General features: G+C 38.7%; 1 protein-coding gene across 2 annotated transcripts in view; it reads right to left on the bottom strand.

The window, feature by feature from the left end:
- Nucleotides 1-217: 217 nt before the first annotated feature.
- Nucleotides 218-17,481, bottom strand: part of GNB4 (G protein subunit beta 4) — a 58,264-nt gene continuing 41,000 nt past the window's right edge. The window contains exons 9-10 of one of the 2 annotated variants that reach the window (XM_003894802.4): nt 10,363-10,579; nt 218-5,518 (exon numbers count right to left, since the gene is read on the bottom strand). In XM_003894802.4, coding sequence (XP_003894851.1) covers nt 5,412-5,518; nt 10,363-10,579 — 324 coding nt within the window. In that variant the 3' untranslated portion in view covers nt 218-5,411. The remainder of the gene's footprint in view (nt 5,519-10,362; nt 10,580-17,481) is intronic. The other variant, XM_009201324.4, reaches the window with a different exon arrangement.

Below are 17,481 nucleotides of genomic sequence, written 5' to 3'. Positions count from 1 at the left end.
GACCCTGTCTCCATAAAAAATATAAAAATTAATTGGGCATAGTGGCATGTACCCATAGTCCGATCCTACTCAGGAAGCTGAGGTAGGATGATCGTTTGAGCACGGGAGGCTGAGGTTGCAGTAAACCATGATCACACCACTGCACTCCAGCCTGGGCAACAGTAACACTCAAAAAAAAAAAAAAAAGGTGCGGCATAAAAAAAAAGATACAATGAAATCTGGTTAAAAGCACTTTATTGATTACAGGATCAATTCACATCATTTCATAAAGCCACTGTACAAATAGAGGAATGAATCACTGTGTAAGAAAGATCTAAGAACAGTTAAATCATGATACAAGTCCATAGTTTATATGGTTTAGAGCTTTAAGAGCCTTAATCTAACATGTTTACCCTTCCCATAATTAGACTACTACTGACATTCATGTTCAATTGACCACAAGTGTGTACAAATCATTCTAGGTAAAGACAAACATTTTCAGAATGCTTTAACAGGAAAATAATTTTAATCAACTTTAAAAACACACTTACATGTGAATGCCTTTGGATAGGAAAATAGAAATGCAAGTGTTCAGATGCTTCTTTGAAAAGAAAACAATAGGATAAAGCACCATTGTGTAAAAGACAAAAGGCTTGAGATATCTACCAAGTATATCACTGAAGTTCTATTAATTAAGAAATACTGTACGATGTAAGATTTTGTTGAATACATTTAACACCAGTTGGAACATAGCTTTCCCCCCCCCCACCCCCCGTAATGCTGCTTTATCACAACTGTATTTTACAAAATCAGTAACTGGATTTAAAGAAGACATAGGAGATTTTATCGACATGCAAACATTTGCTAAATACAAGGTGTACCATCAATGTGTGATTAATAAGTTACTTTTTAAAAATAAAGTGCTAGCTTAGATATTCTATAAACCATTTCACTGAGTACCTATTATGTAACCAATATTTTAAAATATACACTGAATCTGAGGCAACCCAAAATGAACAATGGAAAGAAAACTAGTAAATCTGAAATGTACTTCACATTCTACTTAATCTAATTTAAAATATAAATTCATTGTGCAACCCATAAGATAGTCCAACCTGTGGATATTTTTAAAAATTCTAACAGAAGAAATCATTTAAAATTTTGCTTTTTCACAATGGCAGAAAGGAAAGAATCTGAACATAATATTTAATTAAAAAAAAAAATTCAGCCTGACTCAGACCCTGAACATTTTAGAAAGACCATCTTCACTATTAAAATGATGACAGGCCCAAATGGGGGATTGTTTAACCAGTTTTCCTAAGTTAAACCAAGAATAAGCCACAAGTATTCATTGTGTTACAACTTAGATCTGAGACATTTACATCAAAGCATATTTCCCTGAACATGTTCACATTGAAAATGCTTAAGGTCTTAAATTATTATTAAATCCAAAATACCAAGAGTATTGGAGGAGCTCAGTTATACAATACTGGCACAGCATTTTTAGGCAATAATAAAAGTTTCACTTTGTCACCTTAAGTCAAGATCCATTTATTAATAGGTTAAGTTTGAAATTCTGTAACATATTCTAGAAGCACCTACATCCATTATTTCCAGGAGACTAGTTTACTATTATCATGCAATCTCTGAGGTCATATGAGTCTAAAATGAAGGGAATTGCTGAACAGGCCCTTTTGCTGATGAGATATGAAGCCCAAATCTTTGCCTCTGAAGATGCAATTCAATGTGGTATGTGTAATCGCAAGTAAAAACTTGAGCTAGGGAGGAATCCTGGATATTCAGTCTAAATCTCAAACAGTATAGCTGCCAAAAATGAGGCCTGTCCATTAAAGTGGAGGAGACATCCTTGCTGATAGCAAAAACTGCTTTTTATTTTATTTATTTATTTATTTTTCTGAGACGGAGTCTTGCTCTGTTGCCCAGGCTGGAGTGCAGTGACGTGATCTCAGCTCACTGCAACCTCCGCCTCCCGGGTTCAAGCAATTCTCTGCCTCAGCCTCATGAGTAGCTGAGATGACAGGCACCCGCCACCACACCTGGCTCATTTTTGTATTTTTAGTAGAGACGGGGCTTTACCATCTTGCCCAGGCTGGTCTTGAACTCCTGACCTCGTGATCCACCTGCCTCAGTCTCCCAAAGTTCTGGGATTACAGGCATGAGCCACTGTGCCTGGCCAAGAACTGCTCTTAAGCAGGTTTTTGGGATGATATGCTAAACACCACAGGGTGATCACATATTTAGAAAAGAATATGTACCTCTAAAACATTCTTGCCAGATCTCAAAAAATTACTCTTCTTGACATGCTACAGAGTCGACAAATTAACCTTCTGAGGCACATTATGTTTAAATGTTTCCTAGAAAGTAAAGAAGGAAACCTGGCTGGGCACGGTGACTCACGTCTGTAATCCTAGCACTTTGGGAGGCTGAGGCCAGTGGATCACTTGAGGCCAGGAGTAGGAGATCAGACTGGCCAAGATGGCGAAACCCCGTCTCTACTAAAAATACAAAAATTAGCCAGGCATGGTGGCATATGCCTATAGTCCCAGCTACTTGGGAGGCTGGGGCACAAGAATCACTTGAACCCGGGAGGCAGAGGTTGAGGCTGCAATGAGCCAAGATCGTGCCTCTGCACATGCCAGCCTGGGTGACAGAGATTCTGTCTTTAAAAAAAAAAAAAAAAGGAACATTAACTGCAATATTCTGGATGATGTGTATTTTTTAAAACTAAATCCAGCCAGATTTTTCAGCCTTAAAAAGTAAGATCAAAAATATTCAACAGCTCTACAAATTATATACTCATTGAATTCAGGAACAGTAACAGAATTAAACAAATAATCAGCTCAACTTAAACTGCAAGTAAACAAATATACTTAGCAACTGGAGCCTCTAATATTAGAAAGCAAAGGTGTAACCAGGAAGGTAACTGTGGTAGTGAAGCTACTCTGTGGCCATTTGTTTATGTGTATAATTAACCACAAGTGTTAAATAGTTTTTAGTCGCCGAATAAATGTTTAATTATGGGAATTGCTTTAAACTCCTCTTCATAAACTTTAAGAACATTAAAATAAATGTCATTTTGAAATATGTTAAGGCCATATAATTCCTGTGGTCTGTATGCCTCTGACTACTATAATAACTTTTAAGTAGAGGAGATTCTCTCTCATACATTTAAGGTTATTTTTATGCATAATACAGTTGCTTTCTTGAACAGGACTTCAGAATAAATTTCTGACTAACCTACATGGCGAACTTTCCCCAACCCTCTTTTTCCGGAAATGAATACATTCCTTTATTCTTTTCTTAAAGAGCTGTTCTTTATGAAGTGATATAAACAGCCTACAAATAAACATTCATAGCATTAATAGCAAAAGTTCATATAATTTTTTAAAATTTTTATTTTATTTTTTAAATTTGAGACGGAGTCTCACTCTGTCGTCTAGGCTGGAGTACCGTGGCACAATCTCGGCTCACTGCAACCTCTGCCTCCTGAGTTCAGGCGATTCTCCTGCCTCAGCCTCCCAAGTAGGTGGGATTACAGGAATGTGCCACCACACCCAGCTAATTTTTGTATTTTTAGAAGAGATGGGGTTTCACCATGTTGGCTAGGCTGGTCGTGAACTCCTGACCTCAAGTGATCCGCCCACCTTGGCCTCCCAAAGTGCTGGGATTACAAGTGTGAGCCACTGCACCCAGCCAAAAAGTTAATAGAAATCTTAACCAAAATATAAATATACATTCATAACTGCCATCTACGATATTCTGTTTTGGTCCTATATCTTAATTTGCCTTTATCCATTTTATTATTCTTCTAATTGTCAACTGATTTTAATAAACAAAACTGATACTGATGTCTTTACAGTTGATGCATATATTAGCACATTCACAATATAAACAAAAATTCAGAGGTAAAATTTGGGAGTATTTAGGTTAAGGTTACACATGTTCAAAAGTTAACACAGACCTATCTGAAAAGTAACTAAGTTACAAAACAATGCACGTCTATATATCAGAATAATCCAAGACTTAACCATCACGCAAGACTAACAATCTTCTATTATAAATCATTCCGACTTATTTGTAAAAGAAAATCCAACAGGAAAAGTATCTTTAACTTGGTGGTGGGGGACATTCTAGTAATAGACACATTATTATACCACAGAAGAACTATTTATCTCTAACTCCTTTAAGAACTGCTTTAGGAATTTTTATTTTGGCTTTAAGTGGAATCACTTAGATCTAGATATCCTTTGAAGCAAAACCACTTAGAAACCAGTATTTTGTGCTAAGGAAGGGAATATTACAAAATATTGCAAAACAGAACAAAAAGCTTAAGGGTTTCATTTTAAGAAATGTAAAGGCACAGATATTTCACATCAATTCAGATTTTATAGTATGCAAACGTGAAATAAACCACCATATTACAACAAATATGTCTTAGTGATTTGGTTAGATTTCACACTTCTCTCCAAATGTAACACTGTCACACTGCATTTCCTCTCTAAATGTATACTGATAGCACTGGGAAAGATGTTCAGATGCAGGGACAATCCCAATGTTTACCAAACTTCTGAAAGATGAATATACACTACAAACTTAGTTCCAAATATGAAATGAATAGGAAAGTTCAGCCATTTAGCGGGGTACTAAATCATAACCAGATCATAACCAGGCTTTTAAAATGTGAAGAACCATTTATATGCTATTATCTACTTTTTATTAATAAATTCTAAAGAAGTTTCTTATGTATGTCCAAAATATCAGTGAAATCTCTAATCTCTGGCCTTCAGATTATCTGTCCCCTCAAAGGACTGAAAGCGAGCACTTAGATTAATAGTATATGGCAAATGATGCATGAGAAACGAAGGACTCCCCTTAGAGGTGCCCCTCCTGTCAATGCTCTTAAACATGAAGCCATCAGGATCTCTTAGATTCAAAGAGATATCAGAATTCAAGGGGACTTTCTTCAGACATAAATATACACACATACAGTATCATTTCTGTCTATTTCTGTACCTGGTTCTTCCATTACAAAACTAAAAAACGTGACATTTCTTGTGTATACAAAGTTAAAAATGTACTTCTTAAAAAATGCAAACACAATGGCGACCTGCTATAATGTGTACATTATGTTCTACACAAAGAAAATAGACTCTTGAGTACACACAATTCCTTAAGGTTAAATTAACCCAACTCCTCAAATTAATACACTGGTCCTTTTGATCTCAGAAGGCGCCTTTGCCTTTTTCCCCCCTGACTTTTTTTTGGTAGTATACTGAAAGCTTGTTTTTGTATATAATCTCATAGAAAAATCTTCACCTGCAAATATAAGGTAGAATTTTTTCACAGCTATAGGCTGTAGCATTGATTTCTCCAGATATATCAATGGAGAACAAAGAACATGTATGACACTGTTAATTCCAGATTCTAAGGAAACTGTCCCAAGAGCCTGTTGCCACAGCCATGCCATCATCAGTTACACCTAAGCAGCTCACACGGTTGTCATGACCAGCAAGGACACCTGAAAAAAAAATTCAGTAAAAAATTAGCAATTTTAGAGTTTTAGAATTAAACAAGTATATGCAGAGATTTAAAAGGGTACTTAAAAACTATCAGTCCAGTCTGAAAGCTCATCAGTTAAAAAATGATAATACTTTAAAAGAAAACAAATTTCTCTGAGTAAGAAGATAGGTTAGAAGTAAGCTGGATGTATTTATAAATTTGGATTATTTGAATTTTGACATGTGCCTCAATTTGTGGTTTTATTTTTTGAAAAATCATTTTATAATTCAACTTATCTAGGAAAACATATGCAGACAATTATTCCACATCTTTAATAAGTTCATGATATTCCAAATTTTGCTACTGAGCTATGCTATTTTCAACAAAAACAAGATTTTCAATGAAGTTCACTGAAGTAGTCCTTCACCACAGGAACAATAAAAACATAAGAATAAAGCTGCCTTACATCACTGCTTCCAAAAATACCAACATAATTTATTTACTTTCTTATGCTAATCACCAAACTCTGGAATGGTATTGGTCATAACCTTCTGAAACCATGAAACTCATCTAGTTTTCATTTCTTTCACATATTAAACTCACTTGATGTATTTCCAATATTTGGGAGGAAAACAAGAAATACAATAAGATTAATAAGAAAAATCAGAATATATCAAATGCTCAAAAATTTTTAAAAATACACTATGTTTGAATTTACATTATCCCCCTATATTCGTAAGTATATCATTTTCGATCAATCATCTCAGGAAAAGTTCATCTTGTCTAACTCTAAATATTCTCTATAGTATCTCCAGTAATGGCCATGTTTGACAATGGGAAAATTTACCATTATGAGTTGAAATAACAAAAAAATATGAACATTGTGGGTAAATACTTTAAGTCACATTGGACAGGGAAATGAATTAGCAATTCCCAAGTCAGGATCCAATTTTAAGTTCAAAGTTCCAGGTGAGCCAACTTGAAACCAGCTTGTAAGTAAAGCAAAACTAAAACTCAAGCATGTAAGTGTGGACAACAAGCACATTTTTATTTTGTTATGGATACGAATTGTTTCAATCCAGGCAAAACACCAAATATCTTTACAAAGTAATTGGCTTTAAGCAACAGAATACTTCCAGGAATCTACTTGCAAAGTATAAAACTGCAAACCATGCAGCCTCTTAAAAGAGGTTGTAGAAAATTATTCCTGGAAAAAACTTACACTGCCTCTGTTACCTCAGGAACCCCAACAACTGCATAGGGGGGTTAAAAGGGTAAGGACATAAATCCACAAGGACAGTGAGATGAGAGCAGGCAATGGCAACCAACTTTTGTAAGCTGGATGGTGGCAACTGTGTTAATGAACACCAAAATAGTGAGTTCAAAATGAATAATATAGTAAGCCAAGTAACAAAATTACACTGCAGATTCTCCAAAAGCATCCCTACTAGGTGGAAACAGGTATCTCTGGAACAGGTAGGGGCAAAGGCAGAGAAAAATAAGATTGCACTGGAAAGTGTTCATCAATCAGTAAGACCCCCCAGGTGTCCTCTTCCTCCACTCTGCAGAGTCAGGTGACGGATCATCCTGTGCTGTGGCATAAGACTAGAGACTCACTCAGTGGAAAGGGTAAAACAGGGTCTCCTGACTGGAAGAAAACAGACCCAGATGAGATTGGTAAACTGCTGAAATGGGAAATAACGGAAGTTTACTAGGTAAATGCTGTGGCCCCTCAGGTTTTCTCTAGAAATCAGCCCCCAAACTGGCAGCCAGTTTATACACTTCATGGAGGAAAGTGGAAGATGGAAAAACGGAAGAAAGGCAGAAAGGCAGATGGGCAGACACAGGAGAGCTTCCTCAGTTAATGGCCAGCCAGATCACCCTTCAGGGAGGCCTAGAGTCAGCACGCCAGCCATGTGCTCAGAGCTTCGAATGGTTTTAGTGCCTCACTCTTAAGTATGAATAAGAGCTAACACTTTTAAGGAAATACTCTAAAAATAAGGACAGGAAACCCCAAAAATGAAGAGAAAAAAAAACGAAAAAAACTTGGCAACACAAAAGCTATGCTTGAAGAAGAAACTTGAAAAAAATTTTTTTCACTAATAAGCTCAGAGAAACACAAGACTTCATTTATGAATAAAAGTGTAGGGAGACCCCCTGAAACTATTGCTACAGAATAAAAGATGAAATGCTCCTGTGATTATTCTAAATACAAAATTGCACACAGGATTGTGTAAAGACAATGCCAGGTGGGACTGCCAGAATGAGCCAACAGCACGTGATGTGCTTCCCCCTGCAGAAAGCCTATGAATGGACGTGCAGTCAGGGAGGTTTCACATCACCAAGATTCCTATCCCAGAAAAGCAGATGTTTATAGCTCTGGGAATGGAATGCGACCCTCGTGGAGAGCCTATAAACGGACGCATGGGGAGCACCTGTCCATACAGATAAGAGAGGGCTATGAACGCCCTCATCTTGCCATGGTTCTTCTAGGCCTCTTTAGGGTTAAGGCATACTCCCTTCTGGGAATTTCTGGTCTACCCGGTTGTCTAGCTTCACGTCTTCTTTCTATGGATTGTTTGTAACCAGCTTTTGCTGTAACTGTTACTGCTGATTAATATCTTGCTAATCATAGGTTATGGAAAGACTTTCTGTTTTAAGGCTCTGTTAGAAATTACTGATGCACACACTATATTGTAAATTATCTCTGTATACTGCACTTCTGCATACAGATGTTATGTTAAAGAACTACTTCATCCCCATGTGACCATCTCACCATCATCAAATGACCCTAAATCCCTCACTAACCTACCCCTGCCCTCACTAAACTTAATAATAAAATGCTGGTATATCCAGTGCATTGTTGGCACTGCGGGACCGGAAGGCGGTGATCCCCCAGACTCGGCTTTCACTATCTTGTGTGTGCCTATTATTTCTCGACCTGCCGATCCGCCTAGGAACAAAGAGAGAGCCCCGTTACATTGCGGGCTGCCGGCCAGATCCTGCAATATAAAAGAATGGGTGCCACCAAAAAAAAAAAAAACAAAAAAAGAAAAAAAGAAAAAGAAAAAAGAAAAACCCAGAACAAAATAGCTCTTAAGTTAAAAAGATGGCAGTGAAAATGAAAACCAAAACTTAACAGAAGGGTTGAAACCCGAGGTGAGGTTTCCTTCCAGAAGATAAAGCAAAAAAGATGGAAAATACAAAATATACAATTAAAAAGTCAGGCCAGGCACAGTGGCTCATGCCTGTAATCCCAGCACTTTGGGAGGCTAAGGCGGGCAGATCACCTGAGGTCAGGAGTTCAAGACCAGCCTGGCCAACATGGTGAAACCCGTCACTACTAAAAATACAAAAACTAGCCAGGCATGGTGGTGCGCGCTTGTAATCCCAGCTAGTCTACTCGGGAGGCTGAGGCAGGAGAATTGCTGGAACCTGGGAGGCAGAGGCTGCAGTGAGCCAAGATCACACCACTGCACTCCAGCCTGGGCAACAGAGCAAGACTCCATTTCAAAAAAAAAAAAAAAATTCTTAAAAACAAAAAAAAGAAGTCAAAGGATCAGTCCAGGAAGCCCATTATCAACATAATGGGAGATCTAGAAAAAGGGAATAATGATAATGGAGAAGAAATAAAATTCAACAAGCCCCCACCCCCAAGTGTCCCTATTCTATAAGGCAATCAGTTTCCAGATCAAAAAGGCGCACTAAATACCCAGCACAATGAAAATGGATCTGCTCCAAGACATATCAAAAGTGGCAGAAAGTGTGAAGATTCATTAGTGAGAAGCACATCAAAACTAAGACTATAAACCAAAAAATTAACTCTAGAAATTACAAAAAAAGCCGCATGGCAAAAGAAGTCAGAACACGTCTCATGGCTCAGCAACAAATGACTTTTTAAAAAGTCGGAATTATGTAAACAGTGAATGTGGCTCTAAACAAAATCTATCATATGGGAAAAAATTGGTGGGGAAGAATGTGGCTATGGTGGGAGCAGCTTAAAACCAAACCCTTATCATCCGTGATAATAGGTCAACAACAGATAACACCTAATTTTTTTTTTAAACAAGTAACAGCAATACAGGCATGTTATTTAGAGATACGTAAGTAAGCCAGGTGAGGTGATTCAAGCCTGTAATCCCAGCTACTCCAGAGGTTGAGGCAGGAAGAAACCAGCCTTAGCAGCATAAAGAGATCCTGTCCAAACAAAACAAAACAAAGGTGGAGAGGGAGAGGAGGAGTAGTTAATGACTAAATGTAGTTACTTTGCAGAAACTATGGGTTGGGAATGAAGCAATGCTGTGTTTTGGTAACAAGCTATATAGGACAATTGGATTCCTTTAAGTATAATTTTGATTTTTAAAAAGTTAAAAATTACTCTGTGTGACTTGTTATTAATGACAGTCCCCAATATGACTTAATGTGTATTGTCATCTTGTGGAAGCTGCAGAGGAGGACTCAGGGTGTGGGGCTAAGGGAAGTGACAAGTGTATGTCCTGTCCCATACAAGATCTGCTTCAGAAGGAAGAAAACGAGCAGTTACAATGTTTCCTGTCAGGTGATAAGAAAAATGTGATTTCTAAAATACCACACTGAATCACATTCACTAACCATCTTTAACTTTGAAGTCTATGAAACAAGAAAATATTACAGACTTCAGTGTGATTCTTCAGAAAGCAAAAGTGTAAATATGGCTTATGGATTATAACCACAAACAAAGGGTAACAACAAAGAACATGATGAGAAGCATTGGGTTACCACTTCCCACAACTCCAAGATGTCCATGGAGGCCTAGAACACAACTGACGGGAACCTCTTCACACTTCCTGAAAATCAGAACCTAATGTGGATTGATTTACTAACCTGCACGATCTCCTTTTAGCGTGTCCCATACGTTACAATTAAAGTCATCGTAACCAGCCAACAAGAGACGCCCACTTTTTGAGAAGGCTACGGAAGTGATTCCACAGATGATATTGTCATGAGAATACAATAATAACTCTTGATCTGCACGAAGGTCAAAGAGCCGGCAAGTGGCATCATCAGAGCCAGTGGCGAAGGCATATCCATTTGGGAAAAACTAGACAGGAGAGTAACAAACATTTATTCTACAGATGTATGCAAAATCATAGGAGGCAGTGTAATAATAGACAAATCTAGACTAACATTCCAACTTGGCTACTTACCAGGTGAGCGATGTTGGGCACTAAAGATTCTTAAATATTCTGAGCCTTAGATTCCATTTCAAAGTGTTGGTTAGGATTGAATTAAATAACATATGCAAAGTATATAGCCTATTGTTCAGAACACAGCAAGTATTCAACAAATACTGGCTCTGGTTCTCCATATGTCATACTGAAACATTTAAGGTAAGTACTAATATTTATAGAATATATATGTGTGTGTGTGTGTGTGTGGCTACCGCAGAACGAGCGGCAAGGAGATAAAAGGTCCACAATCCTCATAGGGTTATAAGGACCCCTTAGGACAGTTCTTTTTCAGAATTCAGAATTTTTCAGATTTTAGAAAGGTAATATACTGCATATTTGGTAAAACCCAAATATGGTGCAATGTACAATACACTATCAAGTCAACATTATTAAACAACACTATTCAGATCCTCAGTATCTTATTTCGTACCTTCTTAGGGTATCAGCATTTCCAAGTTGTCTACTAAAGTCTCCTACACAATGGTGTTTTGGGTCCTTGAATTTTTAATGGCTTTTGTTTTATGAATTTCGATGCTGTGGTGTCACTACTGTCCGTTTTATTAAGATAAAACTTCTCTCATCTTACAGTTTTTGGTCCAATTCTACTTCGGTTAATAGTAATATAGTAATATTACTGCAGATTTCCTTCCAGTTTATGACTTACCCACTCTCTCATTGTTACATTTAGCCTTCCCGGGTCATTTTTGCTTTAGGTGTGTTTCTTGCAAACAACATGGTAGTTCGGTTTATTCCATATCTTTCAATAGCAGTCATCATTTATGTGTAATGCCTTATGTGATTATTCTTGGGCCTTAATATCTTATCCTATATTCTATTTAGTGTATTTTCTCCCTACATCATGGCTATGATCTCTGATACAGTATTTCTCCCTTAACACTTGGCAGATATTCTTCAGGAGCCTTCCAGCAGTGTCTATTGTGAAAAAGTATGAGGTTAGCTTGGTTTTTAATCTCTCATATCTAGGTAATCTGCGTTTTCACCTTGAATTTTCTTCCATCTTTTGATACTCTAAATTCAACAGGACATGTTGGTTTTTCTTAATTACTTTTCTTTGTTATTTTTGAGATGGAGTCTTGCTCTGTCGCCCAGGCTAGAGTGCAGTGGTGCAATCTCAGCTCACTACAACTTCTGCCTCCTGGGTTCAAGTAATTCTCCTGCCTCAGTCTCCTCAGTAGCTGGGATTACAGGCATGTACCACAACGCCTGGCTAACTTTTTTGCATTTTTAGTAGAGACAAGGTTTCATTATGTTGGCCAGGGTGGTCTTGAACTCCTGGCCTCAAGTGATCTGCCTGCCTCAGCCTCCCAAAGTGCTGAGATTACAGGCATGAGCCACAGCGCCTGGCCCCTCTTTTAATTACTTTTTAAAAACTACTTCATAAGACCCTTAGACCTTCAACTCAATGTTTTTCTTCAACTAAGATTTTTTTTTTTTTTTTTGAGAGACGGAGTCTGGCTCTGTCACCCAGGCTGGAGTGCAGTGGCCGGATCTCAGCTCACTGCAAGCTCCGCCTCCGGGGTTTACGCCATTCTCCTACCTCAGCCTCCCGAGTAGCTGGGACTACAGGCGCCCGCCAACTCGCCCAGCTAGTTTTTTTTGCATTTTTTAGTAGAGACGGGGTTTCACTGTGTTAGCCAGGATGGTCTCGATCTCCTGACCTTGTGATTCGCCCGTCTCGGCCTCCCAAAGTGCTGGGATTACAGGCTTGAGCCACCGCGCCCGGCCACTAAGATATTTTTTTAAAAATTACTTCTTGGCTATCCTTCTGCTTCCAGCCAAAACAGAGTAATAATGATTGGATTTGCTCCACACTTTAAAGAACTAAAAACAACTGGACAAAAATATATAAAACATGGTTCTAAAAACATTGGATATCAGTCAACGAAGGAGTGTGGCTCTGAGAAACAATAAATAAAAGAGGCCGGGTGTGGTGGCTCACACCTGTAATCCCAGCACTTTGGGAGGCTGAGGTGGGCAGATCACCTGAGGTCAGGAGTTCAAGACCAGCCTGCCCAACATAGTGAAACCCCATCTCTACCAAAAATATAAAAATTAGCACAGTGTGGTGGCAGGTGCCTGCAGTCCCAGCTACTTGGGAGGTTGAGGCAGGAAAATCCCTTGAACCCGGGAGGCGGAGGTTGCAGTGAGCCGAGATCACGCCACTGTACTCCAGCCTGGGTGAAAGAATGAGACTCTGTCTCAAAATAAGTAAGTAAATAAATAAATAATTCCTACAACTGCTCCATCTTACTACCTTACTATGAAAGTTTACAGGTCGTGGTGAGGGGAAGAGAAACGCAGCTGGAGCCCACTGGCCTCCCTAAGTTGAGGAGACAGCACTGGGAATCCAAGAGGCCCACAGCAGCTAGAGTTCACAGAGAGTGTCGGAGAGGGCAAAGTTTGGCAAAGAGAAAACTCCAGAGGCATGTGGAGGGCCTCTTTTAGGTATTCGACTGAGTACCGATCAGCAGAGTCGTGTGAGAAAACTAATCAAGCAGAAAAGAAACACCCAAAAAGATGAGAGGAAACAAACCCTGGTGCATACATAGGATGAGAATGACGCCTATCCCCTCCAGCCAGAGGGAAAACCTCATAATACACAGGAAAAACCTCATAATTTATAGGGAAGAGGGTTTGTAAGTCTTTTGCCTCACCAGTGGGGCAAAATTAAGCACACACAGTGTGACTCTGGTCCCATCTAACAAAACTTACATGCAAACCCTGTAATGATCAAATCATTTCCAAGTAACTTAACTTGGCCAGTCTGATTTTAGCTATGCCCCAGAGCAAACCTAAACAATATTTTTATGAATATAGAATTATCTAGCATCCAACAAGGTAAAATTCACAATGTCTGGTATCTAATAAAAATTCACCAGACATGCAAAAAAGCAAGAAAATATGACCTATAATTAGGAGAAAAATTAATCAGCTGAAAAAAACAGAAAAAGTCACACAAGATAAAATTAATAGACAAGGACAATGACAGTGTCTGGGATGAAAAGTGCACTGGATGGGATCATGGCCGATTAGATACTACAGAAGAGAAAAGACGCATGAAGGCAAAGCAGTAGGAACCATCCAAAGTAAAATACAGAAAGAAAAATATCCTGAACAATAAAATGAACAGAACATGAGGGAGCTCTGGGAAAACTTCAAGTAGTTTAATGTCTCTGTAACTTAAAGTCTCCAAAGGAAGGAAGAGAGGACACAGAAAAAAAATCTGATTGGGGCCGGGGTGCAGTGGCTCACGCCTTTAATCCCAGCACTTTGGGAGGCCGAGGCGGGCGGATCACCTGAGGTCAGGAGTTTGAGACCAGCCTGACCAACATAATAAAACCCCACCTCCACGAAAAATACAAAAATTAGCCAGGCATGGTGGTGTGTGCCTGCAGTCCCAGCTACTCAGGAGGATGAGGCAAGAGAATTGTTTGAACCCGGGAGGTGGAGGTTGCTGAGAACCCAGGAGGTGGAGGTTGTAGTGAGCCAAGATCGTGCAATTGCACTCCAGCCTGGCTGACAAAGAGAGAGTCGGTCAAAAGAAAGGAAAGAAAGAAAAGAAAGAAAGAAATTCATAGATCCAAACACAAGAAACATGAAGAAGGGCCAGGCATGGTGGCTCACTCCTGAAATTCGAGCACTTTGGGAGGCTAAGACAAAAGATCACTTCAGCCCAGGAGTTCGAGACCAGCCTGGGCAACATGGCAAGACCCTATCTCTGCAAAAAATACACACACACACACACACACACACACACACACACACACACACAAATAGCCAGGCACGGTGGCATGCACCTGTATACCCAGCTACTTGGGCCCAGGGAAGTTGAGGCTGCAGTGAGCCATGATTGCACCACTGCACTCCAGCCTGGGTGACAGAGTGAAACCCTGTCTTAAAAAAAAAAAAAAAAATTATGGCTTTAAGTTCCAATATTAGAAATTTTAAAAAGTTCCAAATCAATGACATCAGCTTCTATCTTAAAAAGTTCCAAATCAATGACATCAGCTTCTATCTTAAAAAACTAGAAAAAAGTCCGGGCGCAGTGGCTCACGCCTGTAATCCCAGCACTTTGGGAGGCCGAGGTGGGCAGATCACCTGAGGTCAGGAGTTTGAGACCAGCCTGACCACAGGGAGAAACCCTGTCTCTACTAAAAATTCAAAAATTAGCGAGCATGGTGGCGTGCACCTGTAGTCCCAGTTACCTGGGAGGGTGAGGCAGGAGAATCACTTGAACCTGGGAGGCAGAGGTTGTGGTGAGCTCACATTGCGCCATTGCACTCCAGCCTGGGCAACAAGAGTGAAACTCCGTCTCAAAAAAAAAAAAGAAAAGAAAAAGAAAAAAAGAAAAAAAAAACTAGAAAAAGAAAAGCAAATGAAGCCCAAGTGATCAGTTTGGCTTTGTTTCCCCACCCAAATCTCATCTTGAATTGTAATCCCCAAATCCCCAAGTGTTGTGAGGGAGCCGGTGGGAGGTAACTGAATCATGGAGGTGGGCTCCCTGAAGGCTGTTCTTGCCATAGTGAGTTCTCACGAGATCTGATGGTTTACAAGGGGCTTCCCCCTTCGCACTCATTCTCTCCCCTGCCACCCTGTGGAGAGGTGCCTTCCACCACGATTGTAAGTTTCCTGAGGCCTCCCCAGCCATGCAGAACTGTGAGTCTATTCAACCTCTTTTCTTTATAAATTACCCGGTGTCAGGTATTTCTTCATAGCAGTGTGAGAACGAACTAATACACCACGGAAGCAGTAGAAAAGAAATAATAAAGATGAGAGTGAAAGATCAATGAAACAGAAAAACAGCAGAGTATCATTCAGAACAAAAGCTGGTACTCTGAGCAGATAGTTGATTGATAGATAGGTATAGATATAGATAAAATAAAAAAACTTCTAGCCAGATATATTTATTGCTAAGGCTGCAATAGCAAAGCACCACAAGCTGGCTGGCTTAAACAAAAGGAATGTATTGTCTCACAGTTCTGGAGGCTAGAAGCTTGAAACCAAGATATCTGAGGGCTGTGAAAGAAAGATCTGTAATCTTCTCTCTGTCCTGTAGATGACTGTCTTCTCCTGTGTCTCTTCACATCATCTTCCCTCTATGCTTGTCTGTCTCCAAATTTCCCCCTTTTATAAGGACAATAGTCACGCTGGATTAGTGTCATCCAATCCATTATGACCTCATTTTAACCAATTATATCTGGACCAACCTTATTTTCAAATAAGGTCACAGTCTGAGGTCCTGGGCTTTAAGACTTCAACACATAAATTTTAGATGGGCACAATTCAACCTACAGTCCTAGACTATCAGGAAAAAAGTAAAACACAAATTACCAACATCATACGTGAGAGCAGGATATCCTTTAAACTCTACAGATATCAAAAATAATTAAGGGAGTATAATAAACAGCTATAAGCCAATAAATATGACAATGGAGATGATATAGATAAAATCTTTGAAAGTTCACTCAAAAAGAAATGGATAACCTAAAAACCCTATAACTAATATGATACCACATTATAAACTGTAAATATATACAATTTAATTTGCCAATTATACCTTAAAAAAGTGGGGGCTGGGGAGGAAAAAAGCCTTGATCTATGATAGAAATAACTGAATCTGGCACTGAGTTAATGAAAATAATAATCACAGTTCACAATTATTAACAGTATCTTTACTGCTGAGAGACACCTAGAGGCCCCATAAATATAGAGTCAAATGGAAAGTTTCAGCAACTCAATCAGTGAATATATGGGGCTCAGCCACAAATGAAACTATTACGGTTTGATTTCTAAGCCTAACATTCTAAACAGTGTGAGAAATGTCACTGTTGAAATCCTCACTGAATATAATTTGAAAGTAAAAATATAATAAAGTTGGTCATAATTTCATAGGAAAAAAGGAAAACTGTTATATATACAGTATCTTTGTTTGAACCATTTTATTCCAAATGGAAGGCTTCTATATTTACTTATAGTTTTAAAAGATGGTACTAATGTTTTGACTTAAATAAAAAAAAAAAAAAGAAAATCAATGTAAACACACCATTTTAACTGGCTGGAAAAAACCACACGAACACCTCACTAGATGGAGAAAAATTATTTGACGAAAATTCAACACTCATTCCTGATAAAGAATTTAGCAAATTATGAGAGAACATCTCAATGTGATAAAAGTAATGGGCCGAGAGATAGAGAGGGTTAAAGTTTGCTGCTCTAAAACTCTATTATTCTAACCAGGTTGGCCTAAGGCGAAGAGGTGGGGATGAGGTGAGCACAGCATTTACTTTCTCTGATGTCTTCTACAAAATCATGTAAAACAAAAATGACTCTCAGTAAGTGCACGATAAAGAAAAGCTAATTTTTTCCCCAAAAATGTCTTGTTACAAAATTAGAATGTTTCTCATACATTAAAATCCTTGGCAATTATGGTACTTTTGGACACTCTAGTCATATGTGATCTGCTTAGGTAACCTAACTCAAGCAGTATCCTACCTTCTTTTAACACCCCTCCCCATCAATTCTGACTATTTCATAATCATTTTGATTGTCATTCAAAATGTTATTTTCACTTTATCCTAATTTACAGACACCTATGACTAGCTTATCCTCTTATATACTGAGTACTTTTTACCTGGCTTAATCTATTTATGGTTATCTGTTTAGGTAGTTTTATAAAATATGAAGTAGCTTATAAATAATTGATACCAGCGAGGCATGGTAGCTCATGCCTCGTAATCCCAGCACTTTGGGA

The sequence above is a fragment of the Papio anubis genome, chromosome 2, assembly GCF_008728515.1.
Source record: "Papio anubis isolate 15944 chromosome 2, Panubis1.0, whole genome shotgun sequence".
Taxonomy (NCBI): Eukaryota; Metazoa; Chordata; class Mammalia; order Primates; family Cercopithecidae; genus Papio; species Papio anubis.
This window is presented reverse-complemented; position numbering and strand designations above follow the sequence as displayed.